Genomic DNA, 27,202 nt, shown 5'->3' with positions numbered 1-27,202 from the left:
GCGGGTGATTTTAAGTGCGCTAACGCAATGTAGACCCCTAAAACGTGATTTTATTTGAAAATAAGCACTTCCTTGGCACAAAAGTAGCACTATGAGGTTCCTAGACAGCTATTTCAACAATCAACATCGACTTAATATTTGCCTTTAGTGTCCCTTTAAGTACGCCACACAGTGCACGAGTGGTTGCGCACATTCCCAAATAAATTCTTTTCTAGGTATGTTGGCAAACTTGCATTTGGTATGAGGGAGATTAGTGTTGCCTTTGTACGAACATTTTTTTTAAACATTTGTGGTTTTCATATGAGTGAGCTTCACAATTTTTTCAATAGGCTCACCTTTGCCCCATTTTTGATCAGGATGTCCACAACATCTAGATGAGATTTGCTGGCTGCTAGATGCAGTGGCGTTAAGTACCTAAAAAAGATCAATGCACAACACTTTCATTCACACATCACAAATTTGAAGATGAATGTGAGCCAAAATCACTCAATCGTGTGACATACTTGATGTGCTAGAGCAAGAAGAATAGCCAAAGTACATATGACGAACTCTGAACATCAAATCACAGGAAAACCTTGTGAACTCATTATTCCTCCAGTCTATTTTGCATTCTGTCCTGTCTCTAGCACTGTAAATACATCACACTATCCAAGCAACCAACCAGTCCAGTTTTCTGCCTTAAAAACCAGACTATATTCGGATAAAACTTAAGAAGTCCGGAGAGGCCCCGGCCAGACTACTGAAACACAACAGCTCATCGCCTCTGCAATTAAAGAAATAGTCCCGCTCATGCACTCGGCAATTTTCTCCGAATGCCGAGTCATCGGCCATCTGGCTGGTGGCGTCAGTCCGGACGGCGCGCCCATTGGTGCAGGCTTGTGTGCATCCGCCTTTGAGGAGGAAATGCCGCGGACTTCTAAAGTTGTATCCGACTATAGTATACACTACAGAAAAAAAGTAATTCATTACTTCAGTGAAAAATATCATTTATAACAGTCACCTTCCTCAAAAAAGCCACCCAGTACCTCCACAAATTGCACAGCTGCTTAGTGTTCATGAGCACCAGAACTGGCTGTCAGAGCAGGGCACCGACTCCATGGATGAACAGTGTCCTTAACCCAAGGTTTTTTTTTAACATGACCCGATAGCATTCCTCTCCTTAACTACAATTACCACCAGGGAGAAAAAGGGAGTTTTCCGGGATCCCTATGATCTGATTGTGGTACATCTTGACATGCTGCACATGTTATAGCGTAGGTAGCCTCAGCTGCTTCTGCGCCATAAAATACCGAAATAAGTATGTGAACTATACGGATAAGTAACCAGAACAAATTAAACTACAGTATAACCTCGTTACAACGGATCTGTTTACAATAGACATTCGGATATTACATATCAACTTGCGGCGTTATGCGGACCTCCGTATTTGTTCCATTGATTGAGGTTCGTTTGCAACGGATTCTGGTACAACGGACATTCGGATATAATTGAATAAAATGTCAGGCCAGCAAGGTGGTCAGGACTCCTTTAGAGCGGACTTTTCTACCGCGGAAGTACCAAATTCAATAACTTCCGACTTCAAACATCACTTAGCATACTTTCGCGATGGGAACAGCGCGCCGCGGATATCGACGTACCAATTGAAGAAAGAAGGCCGCCGATCTCCGATCTGTAAAGATCAGCTATGCCTAGCCGTAGCGACAAAAAATCAGCGCGCAGCGTGCTTGGTGTTGCGTTTTGGGACGCTGACGAGCGAAGTTGCTAGCCGCTGCCACCGCTTCTCCGAGCGATCGCTGCGCGGTAAGCTTGGCCGGGGGCCCCGTCCGCTGCCGATGCGCAAAATGCCCATCCGCGGTTCTCAGGAGCCAGCAAGCAATGCGATTCATTGCTTGCGATGAAGGACATTGCAGCTTCTTCGTTTTCGCATGTCTGTTAGCGCGATGTTCTTGCCCGCAAAGTTCGGATTTGTCTCGTACATCGGCACCATGAGCAGAGTTAGGCCTAGCCACGACATCGAGTAGAAAGCTCGGTTGCGATGTGTGTGGCCGCGGTGCCCAATGTTTCAGAGTACCGTCATGCTCGATTGCGAGTACAAAGAGTTGTCCTGCGGTGGTCTTCTCATAAGCTCCAAAGTGCTGATAAGAACCTCTAACAGCGGGTCAAACGAGTCAACGCTATTACAGTCGCACGTCTGCAATGTTCTACGCACGTCTGCGATGTTCGCAACGAGTGCGACGCGCTATCGTAATTTGATTATTGAGCTTCCACTTGCAGCTGCCCAACTAAAGCGTTCTAAATTATCGTCGACCCATGAACACAGAACGAGTGCGAATGCGTCACTAAGTAGTGCAATTTTTGACAGCCACGACCTCGCGACGCACAGGCAGCAGACGATCCCGAAGCGAGCATCACGGCAGAAGCAGCCAATCGGAGACCTTGAATTGAACTTCAAACATGTGTTTTTTGTAAGCTTGTTACTGAATGAAGGAGCTAGCTGAAATGGAGAACTTGAACACGGAGAAATGCTCTTTACGACGAGCCCACAATGGTGGCGCCCGGTTGCGCCGTTGCTGAGCTATAATTTTGAAAAATGCTGTTTTTTTTTTCTTTTTTTTGCTATTTCCGCAATTTTCGTCATGTCAGCAGACGCAAAAGAAACTTTTATAGCACTTTTACGCAGTTTTCAGTGAAGATATTTGCAAACGGATAGAAAATGGGCTACAGAAACTGAAAATGCGATTTTCCAAAAAATCGCATTTTTTTTGGTCCCCCATTAAAAATAAGACCATGTTTGTGACTCGTAAATGTCTCCGGTTACAACAGACCCATTCAGTGTTTACATAAAAGTCTGTTGTAACAGTACTTGGATTTTACATACTCCCTTTACACAAGACCAAAATCCTCTTATCTATCAAGGTCTGTTGTAATGAGGTTATACTGTACTTCGATATGAACTACTTTTGGTTTAATATGGCATCACACAAGAAATGGGATGCAGCAGTCCAGCCTCAACGGCGGTACGCGCAGTTGGCTCTTCTTTGCGCTACTACACTGTTTTGACAAGAGTGTTTTGAGGGTACGCAGTGGGAGCAGTGTCACTGATGGCCGCTGCAACCCAGAACTACGGTTGAGACATCTCCGGTAATGGATGACGATGATGACCTATGTTGTTTAATGGCACAAAGACCAATTACAGGCAAAGAGCGTCATGACGGAGTATGGTGTGTATGCAATGCTTTGATGACTGACAAGAGGTAAGTGTAAAGTGGCTGTAAATGGGCCTAAAATCGTGCACACTAAGAAACTGTAAAAAAGTACAATTGCTAAAATCATGACAATAGTGTTAATCATGTGCTGCGAGTTTAAAAAGCACTATAAAATAAGCATACAAAAATGTGCAGCAATGCTGGGCACTAATGCCTCAAAGGAACCTTTGCAAGAAGGGACTAGAGACGAGTGCGTTAAAAATTTACTGTCGTAGCAGCATCATCTTGCCAAGGATGAGCTACAAATCGCTTGGAAAAAGTAACATCCAATGTAGCGACTTTTTCGGAAAAGGTTAAAGGAACTAACAAGCAATTTTTCTCGACAAAGCTTTTGCGGCGCAATAGAAAGCTACCCCTCGGCAATGGTTATACCAGCAACGGTCAATTCCAAAAGTATGTGGATATTTTGTAAGCAGAATTTTTTGGGCTGTGAAGCCATTAAAAAAGTTCCGTCCACCAACAACACTGAGAAGTAGGGGTGTGCAAATATTCGAACTTTCAAATATTTTTCTAATGGTGTTTGCTAATCGATTTAATTTGCACCGGAATTTTACTATTCGAAGAATTCGAGCTTCCAGAAAATAAATGTAACGGTTTATAATAATGGAAAATAAATTTAACGATGAAAAATCGGCGTGCTGCGCGCTCGGTCTTCTGTTTTGAGGCGCCGACGAGCGAAACTGCTAGCTGCTTCCATCGGTACTCCGAGTGGTCGCTGAGCAACGAGCTTGGCCGGGGGTCCGCTGCCGATGCGTAAAATGCCCATTCACAATTCCGAGGAGCCAGCGGGCAATGTGATTCGTTGCTTGCGACAAAGCACACTGTGGCTTCTTCACTTCTGCATGTCTGCTAGCATGATGTTTTTGTTCGCAAAATTTGGAATCGTCTCGTACATCGGCTCCGTGAGTGGAGTTGGGCCTACTCACAACTTCGAGTAGTAGGCTCGGTCACGATGTGCGTGGCCATGGTGCCCGATGTTTCAAGGTACATCATGCTCAATCGCAAGTACAAAGAGACGTCCCGCAATGGTCTTCGTCACAAGGTCCGAAGTGCTGATAAGTAGAACATCTAACCACAGGTCCCACGAGTCATATACAGTTGGTCCGAGACGCGCGCCTGCGATGTTTCCGACAAGCGCGGTGCACTATCGTAATCTGACGATTGAGCTGCTGCTTGCAGCTGCCAAACTGAAGCGTAATTATATTCTAAATGATCGCCGACCCGCGAACACAGAACGACTGTGAATGCATCACTAAGTAGCGCGATTTTCGGCTGCCATGACCTTGCGACACAAAAGCCGCAGACGACGCTCTCCCGTGGTGAGGATCGGACGAATGGCGACGCATACTAGAGCAGCATGGTGAACGCGGCCAATCAGAGGCCTCTAAACAAACTTCAAACATTTGCTTTTTGTACACTTGTTTCTGAATGGAGGACCTAGCCGAAGTGGGAAATTTGAACACAGAGAAATTCTCTTTCCGACGAGCCCAAAATGGCGACGCCCGGTTGCGCCGTTGCGGGGCTATAATTCTTTTAAAAAATTGATTTTTTTGCAATTTCCGCAGTAATTTTCGCCACCTTGGCAGGCACAACAATTTTTTTACCACACTTCTGCATAGTTTAAAGCAAAGGTATTTTGGAATTAGAAAAAGAGCTACAGAAACTGAAAATGCGATTTTCAAAAAATCGATTTTTTTATTTTTCGCGATATGAAAGTCAAGAATAAATCTGCTCTTTCACCGTGTTTGCAACTTGTAATTCCCTCCGGTTATAACATACCCATTTAGTGTTTACATAAAAGTCTGTTGTAACAGTGCTATTTTACATATTCCCTTTACAACAGACCAAAAATCCTCTTCGTTATGAAGGTCTGTTGTAATGAGGCTATACTGTATGTGTTCCATCGCCATTTTGTGATGGCGATGTAACAACTGCCATTGGCGGTCGGCTGTTGCTAATACCGCAAACGTGGTCTCTGTTTCGTACTCGATCGACTCATTGTGCGAAATGTGCTTCCTGAATAACATCTTAGCAGTGTGAAATCGGTGCGATATAGAATTAATTACTATTACCTAAAAAACTGCAAAATATCAAGTGATCCAGGCTTGTAGCAAAATATCTACGTTACGTCACCTGCGTCACTACGTGACAGCTAGCAGCACAGTTTCATTTTCACACAGTGGACAGTGCGCTGCCACCAGGTGTACAAGTTGTCGTGCACAAGGAACTGTTTTCTTTTTGGCCATGTTTTGCACTACATTTTAACGCTAAAGCATTACATGGCCAGGTTTGTGAAAGTGCGCACTTTTTCAGCGTCCGCAAAAGCCGTGTGTGGACAACACGTGACCTCTCCAACCAGCACTGATGCCGGTGCCAACGTGTAAAGTGCTGTCAACACCACGTGATTGTAACAAATAGGTAAACGAGCACAATTCAGCCACCGCATTTTCTTATTCTTTATAAGACATCTAGGGAACACTACTTAGCAGCACCCTTCTAGTGCTTTATCAACCTAGCCAAAAAGAAACACTTTCATGTTCCTATCTCGTGAGAATATGCTTAGGGATCCTCTGCAACTTTTTTTCTGTAATTTCGCTTCGAAGTATTAGAAAAATATTCGAGAAATATTTGAAAATCACTCGATTCGATTCACACTCAAAATTTTGCTATTCGCACAGCTCTACCGAGAAGTGAAAGTGATGCTGACAGCCCTCCTCGCATTACGCTCAATGTTCTGCCTTCACAGGAGAGTGTGCAACTGTGGTTAACTACCTTGATTTTGACATTTTCAACCATTTTTTAATATAAAAAGCAGGCAGAATAAGTTTTGCCAATGCTCGTCGTCGCATGAAGGCCCTTTATCGCCTTGCGAGCCAGGTGCTCCTGGTACTTCTCCAACTCTTCTGCAGGTGCTGCTAGCCCCTCAGCAAACAACCTTCATGCTGCCGCTCATGAGCATAAGATCATATGTCAAGGGAAGGCGGCACCACTGTTCAGCTCACTACAAACAAAGGCGTATCTGCACATTTTAAGTTGGAAAAGATTATAATAATAAAGAAGTGTTCTACATTTCAACACAAGGAGACTATTAACCGCGTACACCAGTAAAAGGTCACGTGATCGCACTCTTCAGCTCCTTCGCTTTCTTGCCGCGTGGGATGGCAAAGTCATTTTTTGCAACTTTAGTGAAGAAATAAAGATATAAATCTGTGTCTAATGAGAGAAACAGAGCTCGTTTGAGCCAATACGATAGAAGACCTTTCCATCAAAGAGGTCATCTCAAATCACCATTTCACCTTATGTATGAAATGGTGAAAATAAAAGATTTTGATTGATTGATTGATTGATCTGTTCTCAGCAGTCCCTTTAAAACAGATGAATCTGCTGGTTAGAGAATGGGTGACTAACTAAAAATATCACGGTGTGAAAAGGAATGTGTTCATGACAGGCTTTTAAAAAGTGCTTTCTCCTCTGCAGTTCAAGCTCTTGACATTGTAGCAAGATGTGAAGCACGGTCAGTGCCTCCCCCACACCTGCCACACATCAAAGGTTGACCTCCAGTCGCAAGGCGTGTCCTATCCTGAGGCTACAGAATGTAATGTCGCTGCTTCTTGATTTCATGGTGGATGGCCAGTTCCCTATGTGTGGCTTGATTACATGGGGTTTGTTTCAAGTCTGAGCATCCCACAAATGCTGCCTGTGGCTTCTCAGCATTTTGTGTACATAGGGTGCTTTTTTTACAATGCAGATTTTTTAATAAAAATTCTACGACAGTACCGCTCCAGTTGTTTTCGCACACACACTCTGTCAAGGTGGAAATACTCTGTCGAGCCGCACCTAAATAGGCATTGATGATGCTAATTAACAAAAATCAACTTTTTAACTATTGACTTGAGGGAACTCGTTTATATTAGAAAGTTGGAGTGCGTGCCAATTTATGGCATACCCATTTTTTAGAAATTGCGAAAGTTTCATGTAATTCGAGAGCCCGTAGAGACTGCTTGCACAACAGAATCTGCGTTGGCACCGTGCATGGCATCGTGGCTTACTCAGGACGCACACACAAGTGCTGTTTATTCAGCAGAATAATCCTTGGTCCATGGCTGTGACTTTGGTGGCCAAAGTCAAGCTGCACGTTTTGACACACTGGCGGTGCAACTGCTGTTGATAGACGCCTCCGAACCCGAGACTCTGGCGCAATTTTCGTCTATATTATAAGGCAGGCACAGTAAATCCAATTTGGCACACATTTGTGCAGTTGTCGCAGGAGTGGAATCACTGCATTTTATACCGTCTTCTGATTCACTGCAGTGATTTGTTTTTATTATAGGTAGTGTGAGTACTAGTGTTATATAGAGAGGGACTACTATGTCACATTCAGCGAGTACTAGAATGTCCAGTGGTGGCGCAAATCGTGCCCTACATTTACTGTAATTTCTCAATTACTAAAGCGCTGGTGTTCATAATAATGACGTTTTAGATGTTCCCAAGTTAAACCTTTCACTCCAGCATAAATTGTTTGCCTTTAGTGTCCCTTTACCTCTTTCCGTACCGCAGGGAAAATAGGCTTTTTGCAGGTTGCGCTACATCTTTTTTGCTGAAGGAACTACTACACCTAATATTTTATGAATTACATAAACAAAAAGCACAATGCATGAACTTTCCATGCATACAAGTTTCATTAACAACATGTATGCTGTGCGAGCGATATAAATTGCCAAATTCAAGATTGCGGGACAAAGTTGAGTATACAGTCGCACCCACTTATAACGATCCCACATATAACGATCTATCGGTTATAACGACCATATTTGGGTGCACTTACGATTTTCCTATGCTAACCATTGAAGCTGTGTCCACATATAGAGAACATTTTTCAAAGCCTCCTACTTTTACAACGAACACTTCAGACACGGTCGCGGTAAAAATAGGGCACATACGAAGCGAAAAAAAGTTAAAACATCCTTCTAAAGCGTGACAGGGGCGCCCGCTCGCGCGTGCTCCGCTCCAGTTTACTTGCGACTAAGAAATCCCAGATCGGTGAGCACCGCACGCAGATTTCGGACGCTGCGAGCGAGGTCGCTCACTTTCCAGGTGTTTCTTCAGTGGCAGAATGGCAGTGAGGAAAAAAAAAATTGTAGGCAGCATGAAGCCTTGCGGTCAGCTTTCACACGGTAACCTTTCCTGACGCCGTTCTCTGCAGCTGCGACTGCCTCCGATGAACCAAACAATCAGGGGCGTAGCCAAGGGGGGGGGGGGGGTTCAAACCCCCCCCCCCCCGAAATTTTTCAGTTTTGTTTGCGTATATAGGTACGCACACATACAAACGCACGCACGAACATACATAAAGTATGGTAGAACCCCCCCCCCCCCCCCCCGAAAAAAATTTCTGCCTACGCCCCTGCAAACAATGCCTTGGAACGCAAGAAGGCATAAATGCAAGAAGTGATAACTGCGATAACTTTCCATCACAAAAAGGTTCACTGCGTCCCTAAACTCGTCGACGCCACAATGTGCCACAAAAGGTCGTCCGTCTATTCGGTAACGGCAGAGACCGGTCGATCGGTAATTACCACTTCCGCGCGATTGCGGCGATGCTTTCGCGGATAAGTATCAGAAAAGAGCGAAGGCGAGGTGGCGACCGTCGATGAACGTGCCATTATGATTTATAACCAACAACCTTATCACAGTCATCTGTAGATATCTGCTCGGCTGCGCGTGTGGCGTACGCCGTACACTGCGGATTGACGGCGGTACGAGCGCGCCAAGCTGCCGTTCGCAAGTTCGCCACCGCCGCGTCGTGCGAGACCGCTTTAAAGTGCACGTCGCTTTGTAGAAACGAAAGTAGCTCGCTGTTTTTGAGCAGCGCGGGCACCGAGAAACGTCGATGCACTGACAGCGAGCATATACTGCGTGTTTGACTAGGTGACAACTCAAGTGTGCCGCGCATCGTCGTGCAGGGCCGCGAGAGCATCGCGTAGACGTCGAGTGCGCGTTGCTTGCAAAATGCTTGTTTTCGCCGCGTTGAACGAAGAGCCTAGTCGCCACACACGTGCATGGTCCGGAGTGAAGCAAGCACGAAGAACGTACAAACGCGCGCATAGGGCATACAGCAAGCGGCCCGGCAGTGACTCCGCGAGCCGAGTAGGCGACGCGCTGCACGCAACTAGCCAGGGATGATCGGCTCCACGTCGCGGTACCGCGCTTCGGTGAAATGGTGTCAGCTCATTGCAAAGGCGGTTAATTCACTCGTGAGCACGTAGCGGGCGTCGCTTCACGACGCAAAAAGGCTTAGCTTGTCACCGAAAGGGTTGTTAGCACATTAATAAAAGTGCAAAGAAAAAAAAAACGGCTTGGCCGCTAAGCGCACGTTTTTAAGGGCGAGTCCATATAGAACGAACTACTGATATAACGACCACTTTTCGCAACACTTTCGAGTTCGTTATAAACGGGTTCAACTGTAGTTTGTAAAGACACGCTTCTACCTACTAAGAAGAAAATATAACAGAAATTATTAGATACGTATACAAAATGTACTGCTGTCTAATAGGCACCATCTCTGAAAAATTCAAACTTTTTCATTTAGTAGGACTTCCCCGGCAAAAATGTAACTGTAAGCACTACAGTTAGGCGTGTCATGCGGCAAAGCAGTTCCTCGATGTAAAACATAGCATAACACCTCATGTCTTCAGTAAACTTTTGTTTTCTGCTTGGATTTCTAGTTGCACTTGCATTTCTTACAGTTCCAATAAGTAAGAAATGTAGGCAGCATGAAGCATATGTATGACGTAAAAAAGAAGAAGGTCTCATCAAATGCGCTGGCCGAGCACGTGGAAACATCCGGACACAAAATAGACTGGGATAACGCAAGAATAACTGAAAGAGAAAAGAACTGGTCATCTCGGCTTCATCTCGAATCTATCACGATCCAGACAACGGCACACACACTCAATCGAAATGACGGAAACTTTCCACACGCCTACACACGTTGCTTACGTCACATTTTATAACACACATAACCGGACCGCTCACACAGTCATTTTTCACTTGTGAACAAGGCTCCCGTACGAGGGCCGAAACTTCGTGCTTTTATTTGCTTTTAATCATGGTCAGAGTTTTGTTTTAATTGTCCTCATGTCTGTTCCTGACCAGACGGGTTTCCGTCCAACTATCGATTTCAGTTCCAATAAGTTTCCATCCTGGCAAGCTGGTGCTGAAATGCGAACTAAGACGACCCGAAGCAGAAAGCGAAGCAGAAAGCAAAGCTGACCAATGTTCCGGGCTGGCTAGCATCGTCATTGCTCTCAAAGTCTGATAAAAAGGCAGCATCCTCAGACTCTCTGCTGCTCCTTACATTGATAAAATCTGCCGCAAACGCACCAGAATGCCGATATCTGCAATCTTTCAAAGCGCACGATCGCAGCCATGGTGGCGTGCGTGGAACACTCGCCGCCATGGCTGCGATCGCCGCTGACTAACATTCCTAGGTTTAAATGCACACATATACCCTATAAAGTGGACGGGGGGATGACCGCCGCCGTAGCTCAGTGGTAGAGCATCAGACGCGTTATTTGAAGGTCGCAGGTTCGGTCCCTGCCGGCCGCAAATTATCTTTTCGTCCACTTTACTTTCTTCACATTTATATCCGAATTATTACAAATAACATCTCCTATACTTTCCTTGCCATTATTGTCTGCTAATTCTCATTAATAAAACGACTAATAAAGCACAAGATATTGCCACACCAGAGTGCCTACCGAGTTGACATTTTTAAATTCCCCGAGTTTTCCAGGTTTTCCCCGAGTGTTTTTGCTCAAATTCCCTGAGTGAAAGAGAACTTGGTTTTATGCCAAGATGGGTAGACACCATGTCCTTCGATGATGTCACTCTCTAGTACGCACGTTACAAAATAAAAATGACTTAATCCCATTTGAATAGTGCAGAGAACAGTTAGACCTCAATATAGCGAAGTTGGTAAAAGTGGCAATTTACTTCGTTAAATCGAAACTTCGTTAAACTGAAATTCGACCTTTCATGCAAGGCATAATTACCGAAGGATTAATTTTAAACTGAAAATGCCACCAGAATGCTCGACTAATACAGCAACATAAAAAAACTTTTTTTTTTCTGCGTGAAAAAATCAATTTTGTTGAGCGTGAGGTGCCGCAATCAGAATTAGATGTCTTGCCAGAGTGTCACTTGTAAAGACGAAACAAATGCAGGTTTAACGCACTGTGGAATTGCGCTTATTCTGCTGCTGCGACTTGTTGTCAAATCCTTGCGCGTTGCCCAGAGCAGTGCAATGCCTTTCCTATCATGTTGCCCAGCCAAACCATTCGCTCTCCACAAACACGCGGCATCGAAAACCATTGCATGTTAGAAAAAAAAGTCACCGTTTCATCGTGACACCGAAATAGTGAATCCGATAGCAACAAATAGGAATTTTACACAAATATAGGCTAACAGCTCACTCCTTCGGGAAACGCAGCCGCTGCAGTAAGAGAAGTGACCTATCTATGGCTCAGGGACAGATTCAGGTGTCTACATTGGAAAGGGGGGGGGGGGGCTCCATCATCCGATCGTGTAGGGGGGGTGGGGAGAGTACAAAGGCTGAAGCCACTGCCTCAGCAGTTCACTTTGGTGGGTCAGGCATATTTACAACAACCCAGAGGGGATCAAGGTGGCGCCTACGAAGCCTTCATGGGAAATGTGCACCGGGAAGCAGGAATTGGGTAGAGCGCTGAGGAGAGAGGTAGAGAGCAGGGACAAAATTCTCTTTAGCTCGTTTGGGCAGTGGTAGGCAAAGCAACCTGACAAAGCGGGCAAACTCCACAGGCCGCCTTACAAAGGAGGTGGACGACAGCCACTGAAGGAAGAGGGTGATCAACGCTACCCCCCCCCCCCCTCTGGATCCGCCACTGCTATGGCTTCAACGGAAGTTTTGCGATTAGAGGACAACACCTACAAAGGTATATGAGCAGTCTGCTGATCCCCTCTAAAGGATACCGCGGCACACGCGACCACATCCGCTGGTACAAAGTACGCACTTCCTGTCGGACTCATGCAGCGCCCCCTACCCAACCCTCTGGCTCCTATCTCCATGTGCCCATCGTGCGAAGGAGACGGTCGGCTCGTTTCATCTCTGCTTAAGCCCCATTTGTCGGCAGCGCTCGCGCACTTTCACTCGCACATGGAGTATAAGACGCACGGGGAGATGTAATCGCGGTTTGGACTTGATAAGAAGGATCATGGCGAAGGCAAAAAATTCGCCTGGAGGCCATATAACTGCTATCGCAAGAAAAAAAAAAGCAAAACAGCTGTGGGCTAAGATCGCATGAAAGCACGGAAACAGCCTGAATTACGGCACATCCGACTACGGTGGCCACGTTTCTGTTCGAGCAAGTGGTACTTGTGCCGGTGTAGGGAATTTCGGTCACCGCTATGCCTTGGCTCTGAAAAGTTTTGTAATTCAGCTTTGTGGCAAAACATCTACGTAAGCAGTGGTGTGGCTGGTAATTGCGAGCTACAGCCCCAAAAAATATCGGTCAACTGCCTGAAACGTGTTTCAGCAGTGCCCTCACTGGGGGAAAAAAAAAGAAGAAAAAGAGAGGAAAGCTCTCACTTGCTGTAAATGGGCCTGTTAGTTATGCTCCCTCTCGCCTGGAAATTTATTATATTCTTCACAGAGTCCCAAATAGCATCTTTGAAACTCTGGGTTTTTTTTTTTTCTTTTAATCTGCGGTTTAACGTCCCAAAACCACGATATGATTACGAGGGACGCCGTAGTAGAGGGCTCCGGAAATTTCGATCACCTGGGGTTCTTTAACGTGCACCTAAATCTAAGTACACGGGCCTCAAACGTTTTCACCTCCATCGAAAATGTGGAGCTCGGAATCAGAGCGAGTGAGCTCTCCGATAACCACCAACAAATGTCGTCGTGTTTTTTCTCACCTATCGGGATGGCTTGCAAGATACCAGCCTTATCGATGACATCCGCTTCCTGAACGATTGCGATCGCTTGCAAGATAACTCAAGCTTGTTACATCTACTGCTACCGCTTCTACAACTAATCATGCTTGTTACTTGACAAGCGGGCACAACAAAAACACCATATCGGGCGCAGCATGCGCGACAAAGAATACAGAACTACACCGCGTAGTCACAGAACACCCTGAAAACATTGCACAATATGATGTGCCGTGGTTCATGGTTCCCGCATGCCACGCATTAGCCGGATTCTCTCCCACTCCACCGCTCCGAAGGCAAGGAGAGCATCAAGGTGCGCCTTTCCCCGTAGCCACAGCGGCAGTTAGATTTGAAACATGCATTCACGAAATCTCGAGCCAGCGTTACTGCGACTTTCGTTCCCTTTCAATAAGGTTACTGTGGATTTTGTTTCTCACAGTGCACACTAAGGTGACACCACAGTACAATGCAAAAAGCAAGTTCCACAACACCAAACTGGGTGCTGACGTACGGCATGGGTGGCATGAAATATGAAACTAGGCCGGTTGCGGAGTGCATACTATGACTAGCTAGGGTACCAGCTTGCATGCTCTCTTCGCATGCTGAGGAGGCAAGGAGGCAAGAAAGGAAGTTTCCACTTGTTCCCCAACCATTGCTGGGGCTGGTCTTTCGTGCGGTCCATGATTTGAAAAATGCATTTGCAAAAACTGCGTGCAATGTGAACATTTTACAAGTGACACCAGTAGAAGTTTCAATTTATTGCCTTCGTCTTCCTTTGTGGCAGCAGTGAAAGTTCATTACATTGAAATCGCAGATAAACATGACTGTCATATTGAGGTGAAAAATAAATGGTGTTCTATAGACATAAAGTTAAAAAAAGGTAAGTATTTCGTTACGTTGTAATATGGTAGAGACTTTCAAGAATGCAGCAGTCAAACCAATAAAGACTGAAGTCCTTACTGGGCAATCCTGAGCCCAGCAACGAAAGTTAAAGTCCCAGTACAGTGATAAGAGCGAGCACAGTCGTCAGTCGATGATGTGCTCTTTGGGTGAAATGTGTCAACTTTTAAATGCAAAGCATTTCTTAGCGAACCCAAGGCACTTTGAGCGTGTCTGTCTGTCTAGCCACCTATGTCCAGGTGTTCCCGTGATCGCCTCCTTAACTTGGGGTAGACCAAAATTGGCATGGGAGAGCAAGAGGATTTGACGAATATGACTGTCTGGTCATAACATGAATAACTGTGAAAAATCCTGCCGTGTACGTCGTCAAACCCTTTTCTCCAGACATGTGTGGCCCATACCCGCTTACTACGGGCCACGGTATACGGGTATGCACCACAGGTGATTAACAGTTTATATCTATGCAGGAACGGCGAGAACAGACGTTGGTAATTGAAATGCGAGAGTGTTAAGAAAAACAGCAGCACTGACCCGACGAATGCAAAGAATAAAAATTAGGATTCCAGCAGGAATCGAACCCAAGCATTCTGCGTGGCAGTCAGGTATTCTACCACACAGCAATGGTAGGGCTAGAAACTGCTTTGGAAGAACACCCTATGCAGGCGTAATGTCGGTGCGACGTCAACTGTGGTTGTGGTGCTGGCTATCTAATTTTATAACAAAGCAATAAACACTACATATGTTCTCCTACAATGCGGCCGTCATATCAAGTTAACGCCTGTGGTTCCTGCATTGGCTCCGCTTTTATAGCAGTCTAATAAACATTACATTTGTATTCCTATGAAGCTACATTGAAGCGTTGCTCGACCCCGGAGGAATACGCTAACAAAAGTTACGTACGATATTCACATCATCGCACCGTTCATACAGTGCACTTAGTTTCGATAATACTGACGTATGTGCTTTAACGTGAGTACTGACATTACGTGAGACTATAAGTTATCCTTTAAATGCCAGTGTTGTCGACATGCCTGGTAAGCCCACGATGTGCAAACAACTATTACACTTGCAAAAACACGTCAATGCACCTCGTAACACTTGGCTGAAAGCCACAAAATGCAGGATAGAAATACTCACTGACTGCTTCGCATGAAACCGATTCCCACAAGGCGTGGAATCTGCCAAATTTTGTGCATCCACCTTCGTACATTCTAGCGCTGCCGCTGATGCTTGCATAATTTCACAACATACATGGCTTTCCTCGTTACACAGGCAATAATAAGAATCATCGAAGACACTCAAGAATGTTCCAATACAGCCACATGCAGCTTGCACCAGGCAACACGTTTGTTTTAGTCTGTGAAACCTAGTCACATTTAAAAAGAAAGATGAGTACGCGTGGCAATATTCAAAATTTCGTAACACTTAAGTTTGTTATACTAAGGTGTTAAGCAAATATGATGGCTTGAAAGAAGCGTTGCAAGGTCTCGTTAATGCTTAAAGCCCAGTACTGTTACAACGGAAGAAGTGAAACTTGGTTGTAAATGATTAACTTACTCTTCATTCTTTTCGTTGATGTTAGCATTCTTCCGGAGAAGCAATTCTATTGCCTGCTTGCGCTTGGGAAATGGAGAAACTGCAACCATATGCTGCAATAAAGAAATGGAGGCATGCAAGTTACACATTAGAAAGCACTAAGAATTTGCAGAAGCAAATATACATAGAGCAAATATGCTTTTTTTTTCCTTATACAGCTTTAAATTTAAACAACATGTTTTGTCAGTCAACAGTCACGTAATAAACAACATCTTGGTCATGGCAATTTATATGAAGATTTAAGGTAGAAGGTATATGCTCTAAATGAGATGTTTAACCTTTTGAGGGTTTTTGCCGTACGTGTACGACGGCATCACCTAAAAGGCACCAAAGAGTTTTCGTTAGAGCTGTGCGAATAGCAAAATTTTGGGTGCGAAGCGAATTCGAATCATAAAGATTGAGTGCGAATCGAATCGAATAATTTCGAATAATTTTCGAATATTTCTCAAACATTTTTCGAATAATTCGAAGTGAAATTACAGAAAAAGTTGCAGAGAATCCCTAAGTATGTTCTCGTGAGATAGCAACATGAAAGTGTTTCTTTTTGCGAGGTTGATGAAGCGCTGGTGGGGTCATATTTCATAGTTGTCTTTCTTATCAAGAATGAGGCAATGAAGAGGCCGAATTGTATTTATGTACATGATTTGGTGCAACCAAAGTGTTGCCGACAACACTTTACACGTGATAGCCAGAGATGCCATTTCCTCAGCCCCTCCTTCTCTTTCAACTTCTGTGGAAGGCCAACTGATGTGGCAGACAAGGGTGTGCTGCCTTCAAGTCCAGAGTTCCAAATCTGCCTCGTAGACGTCAATATATAAGAACATCTGAAATTTTGGATGCTAAAAAGCTTCGGCGTCCGATTTTTCAGACTTCCTGCCCAAATTTCAGCTCCAAAACAGCATTAATAGAGCCCCCAACTCTGCCACATCTTTCATCTCCATATTGGAACCAGCGTTTTCTTGAGTTAATACATTTGCGACCGTAGCGGAGCTTGAAAGGCTGCTTTGCCGCAATACGGGGGTGTGATGAGGTGAAGCATATTGAAAATCTAGGGACCACTTCCAAATGGACGTTGACTGTCTCTTGGCTAAGTTCGACCGTAACGGACGTTGAAAGGCAGCTTTGCCGCAATACGGGGGTGTGATGAGGTGAAGCATATTGAAAATCTAGGGACCACTTCCAACCGGACTTTGTCTCTTGGCTAAGTTCGACCGTAAAGGAGCTTGAAAGGCAGCTTTGCCGCAATACGAGAGTGTAATGAGGTGAAGCATATTGAAAATCTCAAGGGGTCACTTTCAATCGGACGTTGACTGCATTTGTCTTTGGGAAGTTCGAATAGTTCGAATAGTAAAATTTCAGTGCGAATCGAATCGAATAGTAAACACTATTCGAAAAATATTCGAAATTTCGAATATTCGCACACCCCTAGTTTTCGTCCTACATGCATGGCATAGGCTGTATGTCTAAAATGCACAGCTTTTTCGATCATTTCTTTTGTTTGACATGTGCTGCCATGCTTCGGGAATACGTGGAATTTTTTTCATGCGCCGATGTCCCGTTGTATTTTTTTTGCTTCCCAAAGCGGCGCGCCAGCTATCATTTGGCCATCCAAGCGCGTTCATGGTGGGGCTGATTTAAGGCGCGCGCCTTTTTCGATCATTTCTTTGCATGGCATGTGCTGCCACGCTTCAGGAATACGTGGAATTTTCTCAATGCGCCGATGTCTCTCCGTTGATTCTTTTTTCTTTTCTTCTTTTTTGCTTTACGAAACGGCGCGGTGGCTTTCACTTGCGCATCAGAATACGCGCACATGGTGCGGATGGTTTCGGTTTCATCCTTCGGGTGGTTATCGCTTCTCACGCTTGCAAAGCTGATGGCTGTCTGGTTTATAATCTCTCAAAGGGTGATCGCTTGTGACTCTCGTTTATTGCTCCCTCGGGCACGATTAGATCTGTTTCCGTGCGGCACTAAATTACACAAATGACACCGCTGTGGTTGAGTTTCCTGTTTCGGGGAGCACGAACATTTTTTACCGGGAAAGTATTCTGGTGCCCTTAGTTTTGCATGTCTGTGAGCTATGTTTAATACAATGCATAATTTTCATTTATAAAAAATCGTACAAGTATTTTTTTAGGATTTTTCTTGATGTTACTACAAGAAACCTTGTGCACGTAACAAAAATGATTTCTTTGTCACTTAACGGTCACGCAAAAAAAATTGAGACAATTTTTTTCTTAAATAGAATCGTCTGAAGAATTTATTTCGGAATTGAAAATTTACATTTTCCAACTGCATTTCACGAAAAAATTCGACCCTCAAAGGGTTAATCAGTGCTGTTTAGCACTGACACTGTCAAAACTGCTAATGAATAATTTAGTCAAGGTAATAAGACATGGCCAGAGTAGAACAGTGAAACCCTGATCACATGACTTTGAATACCAACTCATGCCTTTGCGAGATGTGAAAATGTTGGCTCATGTCCCACGTGCGGCGAGTTCTTTCTTCTCCTATTTTTACTTTGTTTCTTTGTAATTTTATTTCATCTAAAAATTCAGAAGTCCTTTGTTCTCCTTGTCTATTGGCTTCACTATGAGCATTTCATTATAGCGTTACAAACACTAGAGCAGCTTTCCAGTCACGATGGTCGGGAGAAACTTATATGGTGAGCATGTCTGTGACAGCTGTGAGCCGTTCAGTGAGGTCGTTGGTCTGAGGGTGATATGCAGTTGAAAAGTTGTGCTATGTAGCGCAAGAGTGCAAGATGTCTTGGACCACCTGAGATAGACAGTAGCAACCTCGATCGGTGATGACTTGTCAAGGAGTGCTGTGGCGAAGTATGACATCTTTGAGGACGTCAGTTGCACAACTGATAGAGTTCGCATGATCGCATACTAAGTGGTATAATCCGTGGCAACTGCTATCCACTTGTTTCCTTTGACCAATCGAGAGAAAGGACCAAGGAGGTCAAGAACAACCCTATAAAATGGTTTGGATGGTATCTCAATGGGTGAAAGGCACCCTGATGGAAGGGCGGCTGTTTTTTTGCAGTGCTGACAGGATTTGCATGAAGAGACATAACGGCAAATGAAGCAGTAAATACTGGATCAGAAGAAACAACGCCAAACACGGTCAGAAGTCCTTGAGACTCCCAGATGACCAACGATAGAATTATCTTGCAAATGCACGAGGACAGCCTGACGCATATGTGTTGGTATGACAAGCAGCAGTTCAGGTCCATTAGGATGCATGTTGTAATGGTATAATATGCCATCTTGGAACACACACATAAACAGAGATGGATAAGGTGTCGAGTCAGTCAGAGAGAGAATGATATCTCTCAAGTAAGGATCACGGCATTTCCCGTCATCACGGCATTGATCACCGATGTTGCGAAATATTCAAAGTGTAGGGGTGTGCGAATATTCGAAATTTCGAATATTTTTCGAATAGTGTTTGCTATTCGATTCGATTCGCACTGGAATTTTCGATTCGCACTGCAATCGCACTGGAAGTGTCAACACGCAAGTAGACTCACTGAAGGGTCTTCGAACTCTCAGAAAGGTATGGTATGTCTACTGGGTGTGGCAACAAGCAATCAGCATCCTCATGTTGGCGGCCCATCTTAGACATAACTGTGTACGAGTACTTTTGCAGCTGTAGAGCCCACCAACCGAGACATCCAATCTCGGCCGTTGAAGTATGAAAGCCAGCATAAGACGTGGTGGCCAGTGATAACTCTGAACAGCAGTCTACACAAATAGGGGCAAAATTTACCCACTGCCCAGACGAGTGCAAGAGACTCGCATTAAGTGATCAAATATATTTGGGTTCCGCCAGTAACAAAAGACGGCTGGCGTATGCAACCACACGGTCACAACAATGCTGTTGTTGAGCCAAAACAGCAGCCATGCTGTGGCCGCTGGCGCTGGTGTACACTTCGGTTGAGAGAATGCATTGAAGTGGATGAGAATCGGTGGCAATATAAGTCGAATGGTCAGTTCAGCGAATGCACAAGCTAGTTCAGGACCCTCGACAAAAGGCACATCCTCCTTAAAGGGTACTGACACAAATTTTCAGTTCTCGTTTTTTTTTTTCGCCAAATGAAAGGTCAGGCCCTCAAGAGCCTAGAAAAGGTAGTGCTAAGCACGAGTGCACCCTGAAAAAGTAATTATAGTACAGTAGAATCTCGATGATACGATTACAGTTGATCCGAATTTCGCAATGATACGAATTTCAAGAATGTTTTGGACGGACTATGTTATATAGAATACGTTATGATTCGGGATTGCACGAACATTTTCTTAAAGGGGTCATGAACCACTCCTCGGGCTTGGCGTGAAACACACCCTGGAATGAGTCGGACCCTTCCCAGAAATATATAGCCGAAAGAATTTTTTGAAAGCTAAAGAAGGACCGGAGATATAGCGATCGCAATATTTACCCTCTCAACTCCCTCTCAACTTGCTTCATTCCGGAGGAGAGAGGGAGCGCCGTTTGAGGAGCCCCGCCCAGTGCCTTTAGTCACCTCGCTTCAATGTTGTGTGGTTTCCTTTCCACGTAACTTGGCGGTGTTGACGGCTGCTGCTGGAAACTAATTGTTCCGGTTGGCTGCTTCTCGCGGCGCGGTCTATCGCGTCTGGGTTGTAAGCGCTGACGCGATCTATTTGCATTGATACTGTCGTTACTTCGCTTATGTCGCATTGATATTGATACTTCACAATGGTACTGTCGTTACTTCGCTTCGTGACTTCGCTTATGTCGTTTTTCCATCAAATCAAAATTAAACTGAAAGGAAAAGCCGGCAAGCCCTCGATGCAGGAGTGGCACGGCATGTACATTCAGTATACGCTTTTAGATAACGAACTGGCCAAGGCGGCCTGCCTCAACGCACGGAATAAAATCCCATGCGGAAAAAACGCTACGCAAAAGCAAAAAAAAAAAAAACGCTATTCTTTTTAAGCAGCCGCTGTGAATGGGAGGAAACGAGGTAAAATGCCCTTCGACCTTCGGACGGCAGCAGCCCGCCTGGCCGTGGGCGAGAGTGAGGGAATCAAACATAATAATAATAATAATATCTGGGGTTTAACGTCCCAAAACCACGATATGATTATGAGAGACGCCGTAGTAGAGGGCTCCGGAAATTTCGACCACCTGGGGTTCTTTAACGTGCACCTAAATCTGTGAGGGAATCAAACAATCAGACGCGTCGGAATACAAGCGAGGTTTGAAAAAGCGCCGCGATGTATGCGCGCGCGAAGGGGGGAAAAAAAGCAAAAAAGAAAGAAACGCGAGAAGAGAGTCGTTTTAGGCTGGCCCCAGCAGCGTGCGGGATGCCTAAGCAAAGCCGTCATGGGATTACCTTGGCCTTGTGAATGCTGCTTCTGAACTGCCCAGCTGTGTCGGGCATGTGTGCGCGTTTTATGCCTGCTCTTTGCCGCTGGACGTGGAATGCGTGGTTTGACGACAGTGCAATATGCCTTACTGCGGGTCTTACTGCGGGTGGGATATGGTGTGACACTCTCCCGGCGACTCAAGCGAGCTTGCCGCTGTGTATATTACCAAGCAGATGATGGGCACGCTGCGTCTGCGGTACCATCGGGAACACACTGATAAGTAATACTAATGTTTCCTCTGTTCGCGCGTCCTTATCATCGCTCGGGCAGCTGAAGGTATCCTCCTGTACATTGCGTCGAGTGAAAAGTGCAATGAAAAATCGAAAAAGAAAGAAAGAACAGTCATTAAAGCTCACATAGCAACGATGTGTAATGCATGTTTAGAAACTCCTCTGAATATAGCGCGTGCTTCGCACGGCCAGCTAATCGATGCGCGAGTGCGCCTTGAAAAAAGATGTTTGTGCAGCATAATTTCCTTCCTTGCGATAAAGCATAAATGAAGCAGACTGCTTTCAAGGAGTATACACGAAAGCAAAAAAAAAAATGCCGCTATTATCACGCTGTTATGTAATGAAATGTGGATTGAGGCCAAATTTGTTTTCTGTTTATGCTGTTTTCATGCTTGATTTGCTTGTCTTGAGACTCAGTCTCGATGTCAATTTGTGCGCGTTGACATGTGGCATAATCGTCACATAATTATGACCATATGATGTGACAGACATCCGCTAAGTGAGTGTGTGTTGTGAAGAACATGCATTTTATGGTATTGTCACTTCATTAGTCACATATCAGCACTGGAACTTGCCAGGGTTACACATGCATATTTATAGCCTTTAGGAGATGTATTATTAGTTATGCAAGGCTATTTTATTCACATTGATACAAGCCAGTTGAACCTGTTGAACCACCTTGTTGAATCACCTTGTTTCTTCCCTCTCGTTATTTTGTTTTGAATTGTGTTGCCATAGTGTTTATTATCTGTACATAGTATTCTCACTGTTGACACAATTTCTGACAAGGTGAAAACGCTGGCATTGTGTCCAGGTCTTCTTTTGTCCTCATTACAAGTATGCTGTTAATTTTTGCCATGAATCAATACCAAGTTGCCCAATATTCAGTCCTAAACAGAGCAGTTGTGGTTGATCAAGAATCTAGTGTCCAACGTGTTCAAGTACGAAGTGAACCTCCCTAACATTCACACCCCTTTACAGTATAATGCTAACTTGACTGACATCGAAATCTACCCGAACTGTGGTACACAGGACAAGAGTAACACTTCTCGTGTTGTTTCGCATTTCTTTACCTTTGTGTATTTTTCGCCCTGTGTACTTGAAAAGTTGACAAGGAACTCCTTAGCAGCCTCACAATTTTGTATTTGTTTCATGTTTTGTTAAAAGGACTGCAATAAGTATAGCGAAGTGTGAGTCCTTGGCGAGAAATACATTTTTATGGACACAGAAAGCTTAATGAACTTCTTTTTTGTATCATTTTCAGGAAGACATTTCTGGCAAAGCAGCAAGAGTTGCTCACCCACTGCTTGTGTACGAGACAGTGTATTGTGGGAACACTCCACTGTGCCTCACTGTACACTATCTCGAACATTTCTTACATCTTACAGCATTTGGGCAAATACTGTCTGGTATTGATGCAGAGTGTTATGCATGATACTGCGTGCAACCTTTCCAGTAGCATGTGCATTTGAAAATTTCACATTGTTCAAAATGACACTTAGTGGAACCGGCTTTCTTCAGCAAACTTTAGACTAAAATGGACAGTTGAGCGAATTGATGTGTATTCATTGTTAAAGAAAGTGCGGAAAAAACCCCCACAGCACAGAGAAATGAGAACGAAAGCCACAGGATGATGCGCTACTAGCAACTGAAGTTTAATGCAAACCACAAAAAGATATACACACACAGTATGAAAAAACTGCAAAATTAAAGAATCACGCAGTCGCAGAAAGAGTAAAAACATGCTTAAAAAAGCCAAGCACGTGTTAAACTTCAGTTGCTAGTACTGCGTCGTCCTGTCCACTTCATTTCTACATGTGTTGTAGTTTTGTTTTCCCGCTTTCTTTTACTATGAACTAAGTCCTGACTGCTTTACAGTCTCTATAAGTGTGTGGTCAAATTTTATTCAACCTCATGGCATATCAAGTCCTAGGATCCTATGTGCCAAGCCATCAGTCACTATTTATAGGAAATTTTTAATTTTGGGCACATTATTGCCTAATTTCAAGTTCATCTTGAAGCCATAATGCTGGGCTTAATTTTCAATGTGGTAATTATGCATAAGCCATGAAGTGAGGAATTAAATATGAAGAACTTTAAGTTGCAGATGGCACTAGCTGGCATGGATATATTGTAAACATAGATGTACTACTAATTATGCGTAATAGAAGTATTGGTACATTGTAGCCATGCGATAACACCGACAAGTTCCGAAGCATAATTCCAGAAATTTACGCTAGTTTTCAGATATCTGTGAGCAAATATGTGCATCAATATATGAAGGCCGCGTTGTCATTTTGTGGGCATTGCTGAATGCTTTTATAAATTGTGGTAAGTGGATCTACAATCAATTTTAGACTTTTCTGCAGGAAAATCAACTGCATGATCATGTGCGACATGTTTTGACGGCATAGTGCAGACTAGTGCAATAAAAATACTAGAACATGCTGTCAGGGAGGAGGCACTCGCAACACGTGTCGTCGATAACACACTTTATTCCCTACTGCCCCTTCTCCCCACCGTCGCCACTGTCCATCCTCATGATGATGATGACGGCACCGACTGTCGCGCCATCTCTCGGCCTTACGGTTGCCGCCTCCGCCACACAGTCCTTACACGTCTCCCCCCCGTACAACGTGAACCCATCGGGGGCATGTCCAGTTGGGGTTCATGGTACACTGTCAGCTGGTCAGCGTGGGCTATCCCTCGACGGCGTCCTGTCGTGGGATCTGTCAGCAGGAAATCATTAGTGCCTACCTTCTTCGTAATCCTGAAGGGGCCTGAACGTCTTGGTGTGAGTTTTGATGATACGCCTGTTGCTGCATTACTTAGGGTATGGCTGTCTAGGAGAACGAGGTCGCCTGGCTCCAGGGTAACTGGCCACCTGTGGTGGTCGTAATGTGCCTTTTGTTTTGCATGAGCAGCAACTTGTTGCGCGTGAGTAAACTCAAGGGCCTGGGCAAGGCACTGCCGAACTTCTTCGGAAAAGGCATGATAGGCCGCAGAAGGCGGTTCAACGTTGTCCTTGGTGCCAGGTGGTTCCCATGGAGTGCGCAGCTCTCGGCCATAACAAAGGAAGGCTGGTGTAAAACCTGTCACAACACTCTCCGCAGTGCGGAGGGCAAAGGCGATCTCAGGAATGTGCGAGTCCCACTCCTTATGATTGGTGCAGTAGGCCCGAAGGCATTCTTTAACTGTACCGTTGTGGCGTTCTACCATCTGTCCCGCGGGGCGGTAAAGCACAGTATGACGATCTTTGATGCCCCATTGCTTTAGAAGGCCTTTCCAAAGGGTGCTGACGAATGGTCGGCCGTTGTCGCTAGAAATTGATACCGGTATGCCATGGCGGCTGAAGACTTGCCGCATACAGTCAACAATGTTTTGGCTAGTAGCGGCTCTCAGAGGAAACAATTCAATGAACTTTGTGAACTTGTCCACTACCACCAGCAGGTACTGGTGGCGCCGAGGTGTGAGCGGTAGCGGTCCAATGATGTCTACACTGAGCTCCTCCATCGGCGCAGTGGCCCACTGGCTGCTCATAAGGCCTGCTGGCTTTTGGCGATTGGCCTTGGAACGCTGGCAAACTTTGCAGCATCTGACATATTTAGATATGTTTGCTCGCATACCTAGCCAAACGAAGCGAGAAGAAACCCGCTGCAATGTCTTAAAAAAGCCTGCATGTGCGCTAGTGGGGTGATCATGTGCCATTTTCAACACAAGAGTCCGCAAGCACGCTGGTAGCCAAGGCACTTTTTGGTTTCCTCTTTGCTGAACGAGTAACCCACTAGACTCCAGTTCTGTCGAAGCGGCCAAGTCCTTAATTAGGCGTGATTGTGGGTCGTCCTCCAGGAGTGGTGTACCCTGCATGACGCTTTTGAGTTTGGCAAGCAGTGGATCACGACTCTGTTCCTCGACAAGACGTTCAATATCGCTCAGGAGAGTCGTATCATCTGTCGTAGAGAGAGGGGCAACTGTCTCGAATGTGATGTGTTGCTCGGGCTCTTGGATGGTAATGGGAAACAATGTTTCGGGTAGAGTCTGGCTAGGGTTATCTGGACAGTTCAAGGGAGCTCGGCTAAGAGCGTCAGCTGGAATGTTGGCAGGTCCCCTCCTATGTTTGACCTTGCAGTTCAGACCTTGCAGGCGGAGGACCCACCGCTTTACTCTAGGTGAGGCCTGATCTGTGTGAAACATCCAGGACAGAGAAGAATGGTCGCAATGGATTTCAAATTCCGTAAATTCGAGATAAGGCCTGAATTTATCTACCGCCCAGACCACTGCCAAGCACTCCCATTCCTGAACTGTGTACTGTTTCTCTGCCTCAGTGAGGACCCTACTTATAAATGACACAGGTCTCAATTCCTCAGGGCTCGCCTGGAGAAGCACGGCTGCTATTCCAATACCACTAGCATCCACCACAAAGGGCCGGTTGAGATCAGGGAGGTTCACCACGGCATCATGAGCTAGAGCTTCCTTCAGTCTCCCGAATGCATCCTCTTGCTGGTTTGTCCACTGCCAGGGTGCATCCTTCTTTAAAAGGCTGGTTAGGGGGTGAGCTGTGAGAGAAAACTGAGGTATAAAGCTTCGATAATAACCCGCCAAGCCAAGAAAGGCTTGAAGCTGTTCGATTGTTGTTGGTCGAGGGTATTGCAACACAGCAAGCACCTTGCCCTCATCAGGTCTACACTGCCCAGGTGAAATTACATGTCCGAGGAACTTGAGTGAATTGCGGCAGAGTTGGATCTTGTCTGGATTAATGGTGAGGCCTGCTTTCCTGATGCGCTCTAGTACACATTGAATGTGTTCCACGTGGTCATCAAGGGTGTCTGAATAAACCAAGACATCGTCCAGGAATGCCATTGCAAATCTGTGATTTACACCATCCAAAACAGTATCCATCAAAGTTTGGAAGGTTGCTGGCCCACCTGCAACACCGAAGGGCATCCTGGTAAACTCGTAGGTGCCCTGGTGGCAGATAAATGCGGTCTTGGGAATATCCTGCTCCCGCACTGGAATCTGGAAAAACCCTTGCGAAAGGTCGAAACTCAAAAACCATTGCGCCTGGCCCAGCTGTGCCAAGAGCCAGTCAGTCTTGGGCATGGGATAGGCAGGCACCCTTGTACGGCTATTCAGTGGCCGATAATCGATGGCAAGGCGGAAGCCGCCAGACTTTTTTGCAACCAGAACAGGGGCGCTTGTCCACTGGTTGGTGCTCGGGCGTATGAGTTCATGTTGCAGGAGATCAGCGATGCAACTGTCCATAATGGCCTTTTTTTTAGCATTGACAGGGCGAAGCTTGCAACGTACAGGTTGGCTATCCCCAGTGTCAATGCAATGTTCAGAAATTGTTGTGCAACCTGGAGTAGCTGTAATGATTGGGCTGAAGTTCTCAAGCACTTGTGCGAGACGTGGGTCTACATTTACTTGAGACGCGAGGTATGTGGGGTTGTTGGGGGTGGAATTTCTGAGTTGGCAGTAGGCGCAGGTCGCTCGGCAAATATTGCTTGCAGGTCGTAGATCTCTTCGCTGTCTAGCCCTCCTTTAGGCCGGCACTCTCCCTTGGCGAAAGGCACCATACACTGCGGTTCAGTCCCGATCGTCCAACCTCCAAGTGCAACATGAAGGGATATTCCGGTCACAGTCAGGAAGTCTCTCCCGAGTACTACATCCCTACAAAGGTCGGGCACACACAAAAACCGCTGCCGGCGAGAGCCTGCTGCCCAGTGTATCTTGCATCGGAGAGAGGTAGCAGATTGGGACCAACCTGTGGCCAGGCGGAGCGCACGTACCTCTCTTTTATGGCTGGCTCCTGTTGCTTCGGCGGCTGCCATCGCCTGCTGTCCCAGAAGGC

The 27,202-nt window shown here is 45.4% G+C and overlaps 1 protein-coding gene across 1 annotated transcript in view; it reads right to left on the bottom strand.

Moving 5' to 3' along the window:
* LOC119379489 (poly [ADP-ribose] polymerase tankyrase-2) overlaps positions 1-27,202 on the bottom strand; it is a 536,202-nt gene that overhangs the window by 329,801 nt on the left and 179,199 nt on the right. Inside the window, exons 8-9 of the mRNA XM_037648790.2 lie at positions 15,690-15,781; positions 336-414 (exon numbers count right to left, since the gene is read on the bottom strand). Of these exons, the coding sequence (XP_037504718.1) occupies positions 336-414; positions 15,690-15,781 (171 nt within the window). The remainder of the gene's footprint in view (positions 1-335; positions 415-15,689; positions 15,782-27,202) is intronic.

The sequence above is a fragment of the Rhipicephalus sanguineus genome, chromosome 1 (genome assembly GCF_013339695.2).
Source record: "Rhipicephalus sanguineus isolate Rsan-2018 chromosome 1, BIME_Rsan_1.4, whole genome shotgun sequence".
Taxonomy (NCBI): Eukaryota; Metazoa; Arthropoda; class Arachnida; order Ixodida; family Ixodidae; genus Rhipicephalus; species Rhipicephalus sanguineus.
Note: the sequence above shows the minus strand (reverse complement) of the source record. Positions and strands in the feature narration are given on the sequence as shown.